The sequence below is a fragment of the Lagopus leucura genome, unplaced genomic scaffold, assembly GCF_019238085.1.
Source record: "Lagopus leucura isolate 7727_CA_CO unplaced genomic scaffold, USGS_WTPT01 Super-Scaffold_100002, whole genome shotgun sequence".
Taxonomy (NCBI): Eukaryota; Metazoa; Chordata; class Aves; order Galliformes; family Phasianidae; genus Lagopus; species Lagopus leucura.
The window spans coordinates 11,030,851-11,047,188 of NW_024962263.1; the positions used below are offsets into that span (position 1 = coordinate 11,030,851).

The 16,338-nt window shown below is 43.6% G+C and overlaps 1 protein-coding gene across 1 annotated transcript in view; it reads left to right on the forward strand.

Annotated features, from left to right (window-relative positions):
- SLC22A23 (solute carrier family 22 member 23) overlaps positions 1–16,338 on the forward strand; it is a 95,646-nt gene that overhangs the window by 60,523 nt on the left and 18,785 nt on the right. Inside the window, 3 exon segments of the mRNA XM_042868643.1 lie at positions 5,515–5,683; positions 8,355–8,482; positions 13,386–13,475. Coding sequence (XP_042724577.1) covers positions 5,515–5,683; positions 8,355–8,482; positions 13,386–13,475 — 387 coding nt within the window.

Here is a 16,338-nt window from a genome sequence, read left to right on the forward strand (position 1 = left end):
TTTCCCGGCAAATTTTAAAATATAATATGAAACTGAAAATGAATCCATAGTCAGACCATCTCCTCAAGGATTTTTTTTTCAGTGGGAATGCTGTTGCCCAGGCTCCAGGTGTTTTTCCTGGCCATTTTCTCCAAGGAATTATTCTATATAATTACAGCCTTGGCAGCTCATAGACTGAAACTGGGAGGGGAGAGAAAACTGCAAAGGCACAGAAAGCATTTAGCTTGTGGTTTGTAATGTACCTAGCGTATGGACTGCATTGAGAGAATTGCTTTGTGCTTTGGGACCAGAGACAGGTGAATGAATGCTAAAGAGTTCTTCAGGCAGTGTGACTTAACCTCTTTTCCCTCCTGATGTGTTATTTGCAAATGGTTTACTACTTTTTCTTCTTTTTTTTTTTTTTTTCTTTTTAAAATGAAAGTCTTTGCTATTCATCTTTGTGCAAATGTCAGCCTTTGAGAACAAATAAGGGTCTTTCTGAATTCTGAAGCAAGAGGTCTATGACCACTGCGCAAGGCTAAGACCAAGCAGGAAAGGCTGGCTACGGCCCTTAGTCCCTTCCCAGCCCACTCAGCAGGTTTGGGGCCATGCCTTGTGGCTGCATGAGCTGATGTCAGCACGGTGTTGATGTAATCCTTCCTCCATGGTTGCCTGTCTGCATGTCCACCTCCTCTACAGAGCCTCCCATGAGCTCCCTCCTCTCACTTGAGCCATGACCTGAGCTCCCAGCCCCCGGCCTTGTGAACCTCGCCAGCCATGCAGGGCTGTGTGGTGCAGTGCTGTCCTTTTTTGTAAATCTGAGCTTTTTTGGTGAGCTGTTCAGATGGCAATTAATTTTGGTATGGACAGTTTAGAGCCCTGTTGCCTTTAGCCAGCTGTACCTAGGTTTCCAAAAATGATTTTAAAAAAGACGTGGAAGCTTCTGGGACTAATGGCTCTCAGCACATGCATCGAAGACAGATGCAATCCTGAGTTATGCCGTACTTCATCTGCTTATGGTGTCACACCAGAAACATTTTCTGCACTGCTCCAGAAGCATTTCCAGCCACACTGGTTTCCAGATTAAAAGACATAAACAGGTGTTTGTCCCTTCAGGTTCTAGAGGGGAAAAGCCTTGTGACAGGTGAGGGAGGTGATTTTCCCTCTCTACTCCACACTAATGAGGCCCCCCCGAGTTCTAGGGCCCCCAGCACAGTAAAGATGTGGAGCTGTTGGAACAGGTGTGAGGTTGGCCACAAGGATGGTCAGAGGGCTGGAGCACCTCTCCAGTGAAGACAGGCTGAGGGAGGAGGGAGCTGGGCTTGTTCAGCCTGGAGAAGAAAGGGCTCCAGGGAGACCTCATTGTCTTCCAGATTCCTTAAGGAGTCTTAAAAACAGAAGGGATTTAGACTTTTTACATGGTAGTGATAGGACAAGGGGGAACAGTTTTAAGCTAAAAGAGGGGAGATTTAGGTTCAGCATTAGGAGGAAATTCTTTACTCAGAAGGTGATGAGGCAGTGGCACAGCTACCCAGAGAAGCTGTGGGTGCCCCATCCCTGGAGGCACTTATGGCCAGGTTGGATGGGGACCTGGGTAGCTGATCTGGTGGGGGGCAGCCCTGCCTGAAGCAGGGGATTCAGAACAGATCATTCTTTAATATCCCTTACAACCCAAGCCAATCTATGATTGTGTGATCTAGAAGGATTAAAACATTCTAGGAGTGCATGTTGCTCTGTTAGGGACTAAACAGGGCCTTTGCTGCAATGATGGAGGGTGGAGCAAGAAGGTCAGTGTGTGAATCAGCAGTGGAGTTCTGAGTGCTCTGAAATCTGTCCTTATAGTTAGTGCACCAAAAATTGTTCACTTGAGTGTCCTTTTTTTGAGCTTGTTCTTGTTGTGATTGGGGGCAGCCAGCATTGGTGGTTTGTTTCTTATTCCCTTGGCTAATATTTGAAAAATTCCCATGAGTTTTCTAAATAGTTCAGTGAGAGACCTTTACAGAACAACAAAGTGATTTGATTTTTTTTCCCCCAGTATCTCTAGTGGGTTTATTTTGCACAATCGCGCTCATTCTCTCATGAATTTCTTTCATGCACAATTTTGCATCCCTGTGCTCACAGCCACCAGATGTGCTATGTGTATGTGGTCTTTGTAGCACAGAGGACATGAGACAGTGGCTGCTGAGCCCTCATCACATCCTGAGGCTGTTCTTGGCAGACAGCAACAACCCAGTTTGGGTCTTTCGTACTCATGAGGGCACTGATGTTGTTTAGAATTTTTTGCTTCATTGTTTTCTCTCATCTCTCATAATTCTCAGACAGACTTAATGAATTTAATTTCTCTGTTCTTTTTCCCCTCTTGGTCATGATAATTTATGACCATGATCACGTTCTTCACATTTTTTGGATACCTTTAGGTTTGTCCTTTCTCCTTTTACTTGGGTGAAGTCACAGTAGGGCTGCGACTGACATGTTGGATATGTGCCAGTCCCATGCTCTGCCTATTTCTGGTGCCAGCTCATTTGCTCCTCTCACACACTGTCACAGTGGTTTTGTTCATCACCAGTCTTAACACTTGTCTTGCAGGTTACTGCGTGAGGCTAACTGTAGCAATGTGTCTGGGCCTCATTCTGTTCCCTCGGTGCCCGGGGACATCTCTGTACGTCCTGTGTGGTTAGCCATGGGATTACATTGAGTGCAGCACACAGCCACCAGAAATGGTTGATGCCCTTGTCAGAGGGCATGGTTCACATTGTCTCTCTGTGTGGCAGGTTTGCAGACTGTAAGGCTAGTGTTCATTGATTTGCTCATTTCACTAGTGAAATGGCACACAGATAGACTTCCAGAGCAGAGTTCTGCCTTTCGTTTCTGTGTCTCCCATAAGAGTCTGGGCTGTGCACTGAAGCTCGTGATGTGTGTGTGTCTCATGTTAGTGGTGCATGCAGGGCCCACAGCTGCGTTGCATGTGTGGGGAGGCACTTGTCTTTGGGAGCAGAACTATGGGGCAAATAAGCAAAATGTTTTCAGTGCCTCTCTCCTTGCCCACACAGTGTTTTCCAAGAGCAACTGGATGAATCCAGGAGTTTATAATACTGGTGGTAATTTCAGTGTCAAGGGTTTGCTTGACTCTACACTCAGCAAGACATTTGAGGTGAAAGCCTTTTTGCTGAAAGGGAGAGCTGGAGTTTTCTCACTGGATTTGCCAGAGAGCTGATTTCTGTCTTGCAATGATTTCACATGGGTTGGTAATGTCTCTTGTGGACTGGATGAGCACAGTGCAGCACTGGTGAGAGCATCAGGAAGCCCTGCTAGTTCTGCTTAGAGGTGCTGCAGTGGCTTTACTGACAGGGCTGGAAAAAGCCCGACTGCTAAATGCTTGCTAAAAACAGCAGCACTGAATATTTTATTGTATCAAATTGAAGGCAGAGGTTGTGGAAAGTCAGTAGACTGTCCTGATATGTAGCACATTTCAACAGATGCAATATTTCATTTAAGCAGAGGACTTGCTGATGATGCTTTAAGGTCATGCTCACCCAACTACTGCAAGGACTTTTTTCCCCCTTTCCAGCTCTTCCAGAGGAAAGGGCAAAAAAAGGCCTGTGATTATCCAGAAAAAAAAAACATAAATGCCAGGCTACCTCTGAAGTGTACCCTGAAGTGATTTCCATCCTATGCAATGACTGGCTGCTGCATGTGGAGTTACACATATTATGCTCCAGTGATTCCAAAGAGCATAAGTTTTTCATTTTGGTGCCTCTTCCTGACGTCATGAAAATGTTGCTCTTGTCTCAGTGAATTTTTGTTATCTTATACTAACCTGAGCAATGCGATTGAAATGCTAAAGTTTCACCTATTTAATGCAGACTTCCTGTTTCTATAGCAACAAAAGTCATCCTTGCACTTAGTGGAGGCATGCTGGAGCATGAGTGACTGCAACTTCAGGGCATGGGAAAACAAACAGAAACACTTTGACTTGACGATCAGGACAATAAAATGGAAGTGAACTCTTTGCACAATCAAAAAAAAGTCACCAAGGCTTAGAATACTTCATTAGTAAGGTTGAAGCCATATTAATGTCATAAGAAGTCCTGTGTTTTAATCTCATTTCCCTAATTAAAATGTAAAAGGCCTTTGTAGCAAGTGAGAGTCTTTGAGGGTTTTTTCTCCCCTTCTTTTCCAAAGCTGTTGTGTTTCTGGTTAATCTAACGAAAGTTTGGGCTGCTTCACAACAGATACATTTCCCTTTTGTGTTGACAAAAAAGCATCAGTGTTCTTTGCTACTGGCCAAAGGAAAAGGAAACAAACAGCATGTGGTGCCTAATCCTATATTTGATCTACAGGCAGCCAGTTCCTTGTCAGTGAGTTTAGATCTGTGTTATAGCAATAAGTGCTGAACAAGCTACAGATCAGAGAGTGAATAAATGGGCAGCTTCCTATTGTCTTACGGCTTTCCAATTACAATTTTAACAACCATTAAATCATGATTTAAAATAACTGTAGGAAACATCCCAAGGTAAAACACCAGCGCTGACAGCAACACATCATGAGTGTTTATGAGCTTGTGTTTCTGTATCAGCATACTGATAAGTATTCCACAGCAGTTGTGGCAGGTTTATTGTGCTTGGATATTAATCTGTAGAAGTGAATGTAGGCAAGTGAGAAATATGAAATAGGGGGTTCTATTGTATTCCTACTAGTGAAAACATTGTTTATGTTTGGATATATTTGAAAAAGACAGTCTGAATTTGATCTTCAGGGTCTTCAAAAAGAAAAAGAAAAAGCCGCCCTTCTGACAAACTCATTTTCTCAAGAATAAAGGTAGCCACAAGTCAGGTTTTAAGGAAGCTTTTAATCTACTGGCATCACTTGTCACAGGGCAGCTGAAGCAACTGATGCTAGCAGTGATGATGGTAATTCACCCTACAACAAAAGGAAGGGAGTCAGGATAAGGCAGATATAAGCCTGTCTTGTTTGAAAGTTGATCAAGACTAGTCATTATGAAAACAAAAACCAAACCCAGAAACAATCCACTCAGCATCTGGCTTGAAACCAGCTGAGTTGCAGCATGTTTAGCTGTGAGAAGCTAGCATCCTGTAGGAGCTGGGATCCTGCTGAGGGCTGTGCTCTTCTGCCTCCAGAAGACTGATCGGGAAGGTGTCTGGTATCTTTGAGAATTGGGAAAAGGCTCTACGTGACATCTGTGGATCATCTTTCATCTTCTAGTCTCCTTAAATGTTTCTATGGGGAAGGAGGCATAGGCTGACGATCAGAGATGCAGCAGGTCTGCAGGAGATGCAGTATGTGCATAGAAATTGCACATGTTAGCACCACAGCCTGCTGCTAATGAGCTTCCCTATTGCTGTGAGAGTATTAGAAGCCCATGTAAGTGAGGAAACAGGATTTATGAGATGGTACATAACTCTGGCCAAAGGTCTTGACGCTAAGTCTGTGGAATTTCATGAAGCTGGGCAACCTGCTGCGGGGAGGTGCTCCTTTGGAGGGCTCTAAATGCGTTGCATGTGCTCTGTGTTTCAGGGATAGAGCTCTGCCCTCCTTCACACCGGTTCATGATCACCATGGTGGCGAGCTTCATTGAGATGGCAGGACAGTTCCTGATGCCTGGGCTGGCTGCTCTCTGCAGGGACTGGCAGGTCCTCCAAGCCGTCATCATCTGTCCCTTCCTGCTGATGCTGCTCTACTGGGTGTAAGTATTTCTTCCCCTTTGGATCAAAGGCAGCACAAGTTCCTAATGCTGGAGGTGCCTGGAAGTAAGAGTGCTTTCCCATACGTATAAATTATTACCTTGTTCTTCTACTCATTGTGTGTGAAGTTTTGACTGTGAAGTGAGAAGGAATAGTGGTATAGCTTACTGTAATAGCCATAAGTTTTACATGTTGATGTGTCAGGACTCAGTAGGTGAGTATTCTGCTGGGCAGAAAGTTGTACTTTGTAATTTCTCTGGCAGTCACTTCTACTTTATAGATGCAAAAGGACGCGTTCCAGCTTAACTGCTTCGAATTGTAGCTGTGCAGCTCAGTTTTCTCCTTAAACCTGCACTGTGATTCTGGGCAGTCACTGTTCATTCCTTTGGCCTCAGTTAGCCCATCTAGGTTAAAAATAACACACCTCCTCTTGTGAGCATTACGGCTGGGCCCAGTGTGTGCCGAGGTGGCCAGCTCTTGAGCCTCCCTGCTAGGTTTTGCCCTAGCAAATTACTGTGTGCTAGGCTGACAGCCAGGTGGCCAGCCTGCACTGGGCAGCATTCCCACAGGTCGCTTCTCTGTCCTGGCTCCTTGTGCTCTTCACTGCCAGCCCTATGGGCTGTGCTTTGGCAAAGGGCTCCAGGCCTGGTGCTGCCTGGCCTGGGGAAGAGGGGAGCTCTATCCCCACCAGAACTTCATCAACCTCCCAAAAACGTGTCTTTTTGCTTCTGTCTTAAGAGTGACACACAGTGGTGGCATAACATAGCAGAGACTTGCAAGAGCAGGGTTGTATAAAACCATAACAGTGAGAACAGACTAGATAAGTAATTTTAAAGTAATGCTGGCTACATTTAAATATTTAGTTGCTGTGGACTGGAAAAGGAGAAAGTTGATGGTTGTGTAACACCTAGCAAATTGCAATGTGTAAGAACTTGTTATGATGCATAACAATGAAGTTCTGTATTTCTTCTGTTCTTGGGTAAAGATAGAGTTCTCATCCATTCATCACTGTAACCGCTTAAGTAGAAATCTCTTTGCCCATCTCTGAGCTCACATAGGTTAACAGTGCTTGTTGATACCTGTGTCCAAGCAGAATGAAGGTATCTAACAGACATGATAGACAGGGTGAGTCCCCAGTAGTCATCTGGACGTAGCATGCTCCCCACATGGCTGAGGCAGAATCTCCTGCATTTCTTCTGAGAATTCAACAGGGGCCTCTTCACAAGGGATCGTAGTAACAGCAAATGCTAGAACTTGTTTCCAAATCTGCAAGAGCTTTGTGGTGTTTTGGCTGGGCAGGACAGGCAGAGAACACAAATTAATCCCGCTTAGATGATACGTGATATGGCACACACGAGTAATAGGCAAAGCAGCAGAATTTACTTTGCCTGGGGTTTTTGCATTTGCTGAATGGGCTCTGGTTAGGACAGCTGTTCATTTATACTGTGGTATGTATAAACTCATCTAAATACACTCACACGTATGTATACTTTACCTACAATTAAGTTCTTGCTAAGGGTGAGATCCATATTGCAGTAACCTTAAAAAATAGTAACCTAAATATAGTACAATTGACTGCTCCACTGCTTAGAAGAGCTGGGGCAGCATTTGCAGCAAGGGTCAGTGCTTTGTGAAGGAAGTATGAGGTTTACTGTATATTTGAAGTTAAAAGAAGCTGATAAATTCATTCTTAGAGAGGTCTTTTGGAAAGTAAATGAAAATGAGGCAAAAGCAAGAGGAAAAAAAAAAGTCTGTTCTGAAAGTATCTGTATTGATGGAAGTGCAGGGCTTTGGTGGTGGTGGTGGCTGGTGGGGGTTTTTGGCTGGTTTTTTTTTTTTAGATCTTTATTTTGTGTTGCTTTTGTTTGTTTGATTGTTTGTTTTAAATGAAAATGAAATGAACTTACCTGAAAAACATAGGGAAGAATTAAGCTGGAGAATTCAGGCGAATGTCAGCACTTGAGGGAAACAAGCAGATGAAAACAAGCTCTTTTATATTATAACTGTATGTGCATTTCTGTATATGCTTGTAAGGCAACTCAGTTAACATAATCTTGTCTTTACTGGGAGAAACTTTTATAGCAGCAACTGAACTTTATCTGGAGTGCACACCATACTCACCCGTGTAAAAGAATGCCTTAAAATCTGCATGTGAGGAAGAAGATTTTTAAAGTGTTTAAAAATTAAAAAATTCTGTTCCATTATAATCCTAGAAAGTAATTTTTCACTTTTTAATCTCCATCTTTACAAGAGAATTCAAATCACTTCTGTCATATGTTTTCCTTCTGTGGCCTGAATTATCCTGTGTAACTGCACAGCTCATCTATTCCCTGCCTGGCAGCGAATGTCTCCTGCATAACGTGCTTCCTCCTTCTCCCTGTTCTTTCACAATGGTATTAATAGGCAGAACTCCTGTAATATGTTATAAAATTCTGATATGACCTGTCTCAAGGTGATAGGATGGTTCCTGTATTATTTGTGGATCAGTGTAAAAGTGAATGTCACCAATTCCTGTGCCCTGAGCCTTTTTTCTCTTACGTTTTTTAACTGATGATTTTTCCACTTTTTGAAAATAGTTATGTTAGCTACTAATACTTAACGAGCAGCGACCCGCTATACTTCTCCTCTGGCAGAAAGTGGGGAGCAACCCTAATGTGTTTTCCATCTCTGAAGTATTTTCCCAGAGTCCCTACGGTGGCTGATGGCTACGCAGCAGTTTGAGGCATCCAAGGAACTTATCCTGCAGCTCACTCGCAAGAACAGGATGAACGCGGAAAGCGACATCAAAGGAGTGGTGCCTGGTGAGTACAGCATGAATCCGGCCATTCAGGCAAAATCGTTTTCTAAAGTTATTATCCAGAATTAAACAGTCTATTTACTGCCTGTAAAAATCATTCCACTTCTTCATTAATTTTGTTGTTCTTGAAAAACTGCTCTAGTCCAGAACCATCTTTAAAATTACAGTCTGATGAACAGTTCTAGTAATTACATCTCATCTGGCAGTGCCATATGCTTTTAGGAGCATCTTTTGGATGACTGCACCATGGCTGCAGTGTGTCAGCTCAGTGTGCCTCTGGTAACTGTTGTAAGGAAGCTTCTGGCTGGAGTCCTGCCCATCACACAGAGACGGGTGAGATGGCAGCACCCAAGCCACAATTTCCAAAACATCAGCCACATGGCAGAACTAAATCACATCCTATTTCTGTATCAAATCTTGCGCCTGTTCTATCTGAGCAGTGCTGTCCTGGGGGCTTCTGATCCTACAGTCGTGATAGTGTGCATAAATACCCATTTACAGTGTCTCTTGCAGACATCCTATTCACCAAAAAACCGTGGAAGTGTTTTTGGTTGATTTTTCACTATTTCATACTCTACCTACTCTTACCTCAGGAGCTGCAGGGGTACCTCACCTGCACGCCTGCCTACTGTTAGGAGTGATGCTTTCCCTAACCTGGCTGTAGAACGAGGCTTTATTTTTCTAGAAACATTAAGATGAGAAGAGTACCAAGTGGGTTAAATGAGTTTAACTAAAGATTTTGGAAGGGCCTTCCCTCTTTGTAGGTGTAAGGGGGCACTGAAAATGTGAGTGAGGACATGAGAAAAGTAGAAATCCTGAGTCAAGAATTTGATCAAACCGCAGTCGTTACGTGTCTGGGTGGGTCTGTAAGCAGAAGAGAGTACATTTCTGTTTTTGTGTGTTGTAATCACAAAGACATCATTGCTGTAGCAGGGAATGGTAAAAAAGCCTGTACTTGTCTGTGTGAGAGGATGCCATTCAGCCTGATGCTGATAACTCCTATTTCTTCTTAAATCTATTGCTGAGCTTTCTTGTCTGCATGGAAAGGGTTTTTGTTTGTGATTTCTTTTATTCTCTGAAATGGCTGGGAAACATTTTGCTTCAGTTCAGGTCTGTTGTGTTGCTGTTTAGTGTTAGTGATAGTAGTCTTGTGTGACTGAGTGACTCAATGTGCTGTCCCATACAGTCTCTTCCAGCTAGAAACCCCAGTGTAATTCTACTCACTTGTAACAGTCAAATTAATATACCTTGTGTAACAGATTGTTACTGGAGTTGTATGTACACTTTTTGGCAGCTTATAGCAGTTCTATAACAAAAAGAATTAGCATTCAAATAGGTGAAGTATTTCTGAGATGGAAGAAAATGCAATTCTGAATTGTGGTCCAAGGAGTGAAGAGGTGTATTTTCCCTTCTGAAGAACTGTACTCTCTCATTGTTGCAAGAAAGTTTATAGTTGTCCCTTTGGTTATGCTACACATAGTGGAGACCAACCTTCTGTATTCTCTTTGTGCTGTAGAGAGGTGGCCCACGTGTTAGCAGAAAAAAAAACCAAAAAACTTCTTTGGTCTGTTTGAGCAGTTTTCCAGTGTTCTTCTAGAAGATGTCTCTAAGGAGAAGGATGAATTGTCTTAATAGTGGTCACGTTGGGGTTGTGATAACAGCCTTTCTGACTGGAGACCAGCATGGACAGCTGATGGGTAGTGCTTAGCCCACAAAGCAGCAGGCAAACATTAAAGCTGGACAAGAGACATGGATTGGGGTTGAGAGCACTGTAAATTAACATTACACTCATTTTCTCAGTGACCTGAGCAGTGTCTCCCAGGGAACGGTGCTCTTTGACATTTTATCAATGACATAGATGGTGATTAAGTGCACCCTTACCAAGTTTGTTGTTGACACCAAGCTGAGCAGTGCAGTTGATGCAGCAGAAGCAAGGGATGCTATCGAGTGGAGCCTTGATAAAATTGAAAGGTGGGCCCATGTAAACCTGATAAGATTGAACATAGCCAAGTGTAAAATGTTACAGTTGGGTCAGGGTAATCCCAGATATGTATACAGATTGGGAGAAGAACTCCTTGGGGGTAGCCTTGCTGAGGAGGATTTAGCAGTTCTGATAGATTAAAAACATTACATGAGCTAGCAGTGTGCTTGCAGCCTGAAAAGCCAGCAGTATCCTGGGCTGCATCAGAAGGGAGTTGACCAGCAGGGAGAGGGAGGGGATTGTCCCCCTTTCCTCTACCCTCGTGAGGCTCCAGCTACAGTACTGCACCCAGCTCTGAGTGCCCCAGCACAGAAAAGATGTCAGGCATTTGGAATGGGTCCAGCAGAGGGTCATGAAGATGACTCAAGGGCTGAAGCACTTCTCCTATGAAGACAGGCTGAAGGATCCAGGCTTGTTCAGTCTGGAGAAGAAAAAGCCGATACGAGGGAGACCTCATTATGGCCTTCGAATATTTAATGAGAGACTATAAACAGAAGGGAAATCAACTTTATTCATGGGTTGATAATGACAGGACAAAGAGAAATGGCTTTAAACTAAAAGAAGATTTAAATTAGATCTCTGGGAGGAATTTTTTGCTGAGAGAGTGGTGAGATGCTGGAACAGGTTGCCCAGAGAGGCTGTGGATGCCCCATCCCTGGAGGTGTTCGAGGCCAGGTTGAATGGGGCACTGAGCAGCCTGATCTAGTACTTGATCTAACAGTTGACAACCCTGCCTGTAGGGTTTGGAACTTAATGATTCTTGAGGTCTTTTCTGATCCAAGCTATTTTGTGATTCTGTGACTGCCCTAAGGATGTGAAAGCAGTGTATGTTCTGAACTGCAAAACAAATGGATGGTTGCCCCCTTAGCAAGGGCTTTGTTCTGGGACAACTGGTACACCTTTTGATTTTGGCTATGAACAGTTTGTCATCTTGAGATTCGGTGGTTAATGCAGTTGTGTTTTCTTCTTTAACACAAGAAAAGTAGAGAATTTCTGTGAAAACCCACCCTGGTATCATTTTGCCTATCTTCTTTGGTGAATGATGGTCTGGATGTTCACTAACAGAAAAAAAACCAAAACTGCTTGACTGGACAGAATATTGAAAATGGTTTCTGTTGCTCAACTCTAGATGAAAACAAACCAGAAGGGTGTTGTGGACGTAGTGTGTGTAGACATTGCTTTCTATGGTAGAGCCATTCAGTGGAAGAAGGCACAAAAACATTTTTGCAGCTTGGAGAAATAATACTGATGGAATTACAAAAGTGTATGATGGTGACAAGTATTGTGTGTGCATATGAATGCTGATTGCAGTTAGGAAAGCTGTGCTTTTCAGGGGATTTTTCTTTGAATTAAAAAAAAAAACAGTTCACCTTATGTTTGAGTCAGTCTCCTTTCCTAATATGAGAAAATAATTACAAAACCTTTGATTGTACCCTCAGGCCACCACAGCTACAACTACAGTAGTGTGTACAGACTGGGATAGATGAAGAGCTAGGTGTATTAGACAGAGGAAGAAAGCAAGTTTCCTAGCTCAGTAATACAGGGTGGCTTCATGTGATGCTGCTCCATATACAAACCTGCTGGACGTGTTCCTTTACAAGATCTTGTTTCTTGGTTGTTTATTAGTGCCAAGCTTAAATACCCCGTGCAAGTCCCAGGGGTTAGTCAGGTACATTGTGGGAAATTCAGTTCAAACCATTGGAATAAAGGCAGCCTTTAAGTCTCACGGACAAAAGAGATTTCTGTGTTAAAGGAAACCAGCCAGCAGGCAGTGATTTCTGTTGCCCTCTTGAATATCCGATCAGTTTTCAGAAGGGGCTCGTTTTTTTCCTGACAGTCCTCTCTTGTCCGCCAGTGGCAGCTGATGGAGTTTGTGCAGCTCCTTCAAGGCGTGCCATACAGGAAAAGTAGTGAGCAACAACAGTAAGAGTGATGAATGTAAGTCTTCTTTTGCTGGCTGGATATACAGAAGTGGAGGAGGAGCTCATGCATGTATTGGCTGCATGTATCCCTGTGAAGACAGTAACGACCTGACAGCTACAGGATTTGAAGTGGGAATGGGGTAGAAGGGAGCACTGTACTGAGGATGTGCCTTGTGGTGCCACGGAGAAAAGCCAAATATGCTGTAAAATAAAATAAAAAGTAAAAACAAAGAAACAACTGGGTGGTGATCAGCTTCTCTTAAAGCTTGACTGAATTTCAGTGGGAGCTGGGCATGGAGGGCTCGCAGCAAACCCTGGTGCTCTCAATGCCTGTGTGAACAGAGCATGGATGTGGGCCGAGGAGAGGAAACCAATCAGAGGAGGAAAAGCACTAAGAGAGACTGCTAATAGAGAGGAGAGGGGGTAGGACAGTGAAAAGAGTTGTGAGGGCAAAGTATGAAGATAGTTGAAGGTGACCTCCACGGGAAAAGGCAACGGGGGACAGAGGGCATTAATGGCTGTACAGGAAGGAAGAAGGAGAGCTAGGGCACAAAGACCAAGGCTGTGACCATTTGCTTCCTTCTCCCTCCAGAACAAGTTGTCAAGCCCTAGGATGCAGTCTCAGCATTCTTCTCCTGTGAAACCCACTTCTAAAATGTGTGCCTCACCCCTCTGCTGCCCAGCTTGCTTGAGCATCCCTCCATAGCTCCAGCCACAGGTAGCTGTAACGCCTGTGTAGGCATCTGAAACATGATGGCCCAGATACAGCTCCACACAATGACATTTGTCCAGCTCTACACAATGACATCTTTTGTTGTTGTTTTGGTTTGATTTTTTTTTGGTGGTTGTTTTTTTGGTAAGGTTAGCGGAATGTAAATACTGGCAAGTCAGGCTCTCAGAAATGCAAAAAGTCAGGTTGTCTGGGCAACCCTTGTTTGGCCTCCTGGCACGAAGATAAGATGCTACAGCCTTTAATAACATGACTGCAACCTATTTTTTCACAGGACATAGGATGGATGAATCAGTGCATAGGATGGACGATGCTGTGGGAATGAAGCTGTTGTCTGTTCCTCATTTGTTGCAGAATTTGGAAGGTGTGTAGTGAATGAGCCAGAGGGTTGCAGGAGGAAAGAGGGCAGTCTTGGGGGAACGAAGCTGAATAGCTCCTGAAGAGCTGTACTGGTGTCTGTGTCCACCAGGGATGTTCGTGCACAATGATAGAACATTCCCTGCAATTAAGCTCTTCTAGTTGTCACCAATGATTGTTTCTTCGGTGTCTCTATGGCATGTATTTCTGGGGCTTGGTTTGCAGAAAGGTAGAGTGTTTATTTCAGTACCTACAATGAATATTGCATGCAGAGAATTCTGAGCAACCCAGCACTCATCTTTCTCAAGCTATACTCCTAAAAATGCTGAGTGATTTTTTCTCATTCTAGACATTATTCCTCTGCATTTCATCTCCCTGCATTGCAAAACTGGAATAATCTTACGAGAAAGCAGTGGAGGTGATTTCATTGATATTTATGAAGCACGTGAATGTTCTGACAGCACTGTGGGAGTTTCTCTGAGGAAAGCTACGGTTTTGTATTCACTGTGAGGTCTGAATAATAAGGCAGAGGGGCACGTCTTGAATGAGAAAGGTAGAGAATATCATTAATAGCTGCTCGTTTTCTGACTGCACTGAACATTTTGGAAGAGAAAACTAATGTGAGATCATCTAATTAAGTGCTGTATCATAATGTGTGTGAGCAACTGAAAATTGCAATGGCAGCCTTGTGTCTGGCTTTTCCCACCTTTTTTTGAATGTAATTAGAAACACGGGATTGAAACAAATTATTGCAGTCAGTCCTTTTTGGTTGTAGTCACTGAGTTACGCAGTTGCTCTGATTACCCGAGATTCATCTTAAATGCTGTTAGCTTTTTTGTCCCATGCTTTTGTTGGAAAGCCATTCCCTCATTCAGATCACTCTTACGCTTGGCTGCGTTTTAGCATTCAGTTCAGATATGCTGTAGCTGTCCAGATTCTTCGTCTTTTTTCTGTTCCCATTTGCTCCTGTTCTGCAACTGGCTCTATCTTAATTTTCTTATTCTCTTCTCCTATACTGTATCAGCAGACAGCTGGAGTTCTTCTCTATCTCCTCCTTTGATAAATAGGCTTACCAAGGCTTCAGTTTCTCAAATGTTGGTGACCAGAATTGTAAAAGAGCACCCATATTTTGTTGGCTGAATTGCAAATACTTTATGAATGCAACATAAGGGTGCCATATAGTTAGAGATCAAGCAGCCTAGAGCCAGCGGCACTGCAGTCCTTGTTAAAAGCTCATATTCCAGCAGAAGCATTTCTCTTCAATCGCTGAGTTGTATTTTGCATTTCCAACTTGCTTTTGCCACACACGATCTCAGGTTCATCCATTTATCTCTGTGGGCCCATTTCTGTGCTGAATGGCTGATAGCGCCTCGCTGTCATCAGCAGTCATCGTTGACACATTCCTAAGTTTTGTGCCAAACTCCCTACTGAGTTTATTAAACATTGTTTTCATTTTTGAGAATAACACAAATCACCCAGCAGTAATCTTCTCCATCCCGCTGTCATCTCCATTTTTCTGCCCCTTTTTGCTGCCTTTCCATCAGTCAGCTCTTTACCCGGCTCATATTTTTGTATGCGACTTGATAGCCTTCAATACTCCTCCAACATTAGGCTTTTCAAAAATACAGTACGCCAGGCTGCTAGTCACTGAAGACAAAAGCAAGCACAGATGAGTTTCTGGAGACAGAAATCCTGGGAAGCACGAACAGCCCTGCTCACCAGCAGCTCATTGTGGCTGTGGCAGGTTGCTCAGCTCTGCATTTCAGCCCTGTCTGCTTCCTGCTGCAGAGCTGTTGAGCTCTGGGGACCAATAGAGCCTTTCTCTTATGCTTCCATAGCTCTTTTCATGTTCAAAACACTACTGACAGTAGCACTTAGCAGCCAGAAAATCCAGCAACACTCTATCACCATATGACGTTTGTCACCTTGGACATCCTTTTTCAAGGGTTTGTTTCAAACTTTGTCCGTTTTACCTTTGCCAAGCAGTGCAGAGATGGGTGGCTTCATTTGAAGCCTTGAGAGATGCTTTACGATTTTGAAAGCCGTGGTCTTGAGATGCTGTGGATCCCACGAGAATCCAGCAGCTCTGGGAGCTGTAGGCTGGTGGGGTTCCCCTCCCTGTGAGACTGTCAGAATGTCCCAGTGAATAGCTTTAATTTCCACTGAGACATGAAGAGTTAGCATGCTGACAGTTTTCTTACTGAGTCCTTGAATAGGAAGCCTGCAGTGTGTGTGGGCTCCGGAGTATGGGAAACTCATAATGGGCCTCTGAGTACATAGGGAAAAACGTTTTTTTGTTTTCCACACTCGCCTTTCTGGTGTATCAGAATGAAATGTTTAATGCAAATTGCTTCTGAACTGGTGACTTCAGTGCAAAATCAAAGAAAAAGTTGGGGGAGGGGGGGGTTTCCTGCTGTAACTGGCAGAGCAATAGTTTGCTTCCACGTGACTTTAATGGACATTGGCTTGACTTTTAAGATCGTATCATTGACCTGCAGTGTTTAGACAGCCAAGGAGCTGCCAGGGCCCTGCTGCTGCTCTCCTGATGGCCAATCACAGTCACATACTTTATTTGTTGCAATCTCAGTGATGTTTTGTCTATTGTAAATGTTTGTGTGGGGGTGGATGAGTTAGTTTTTCGGTTGGTTTTTTGTTCTTGTTGTTGTTGTTGGTTGGTATATATATAAAGGATGGAGAAAGCCATCAGAAAGATACATGATATTAGAGACTTGGGGACAGCCAATCTTCTGAAGGTAGTGACTCGTGAGTAGACTTGGATTTTTTGGAAATTGAGAAGATGGGGAGAAAAATAAGTGGTAGAGCCTGAAGATCCCACCAACATTACATGAAAGAATGGAAATGGCACCTGA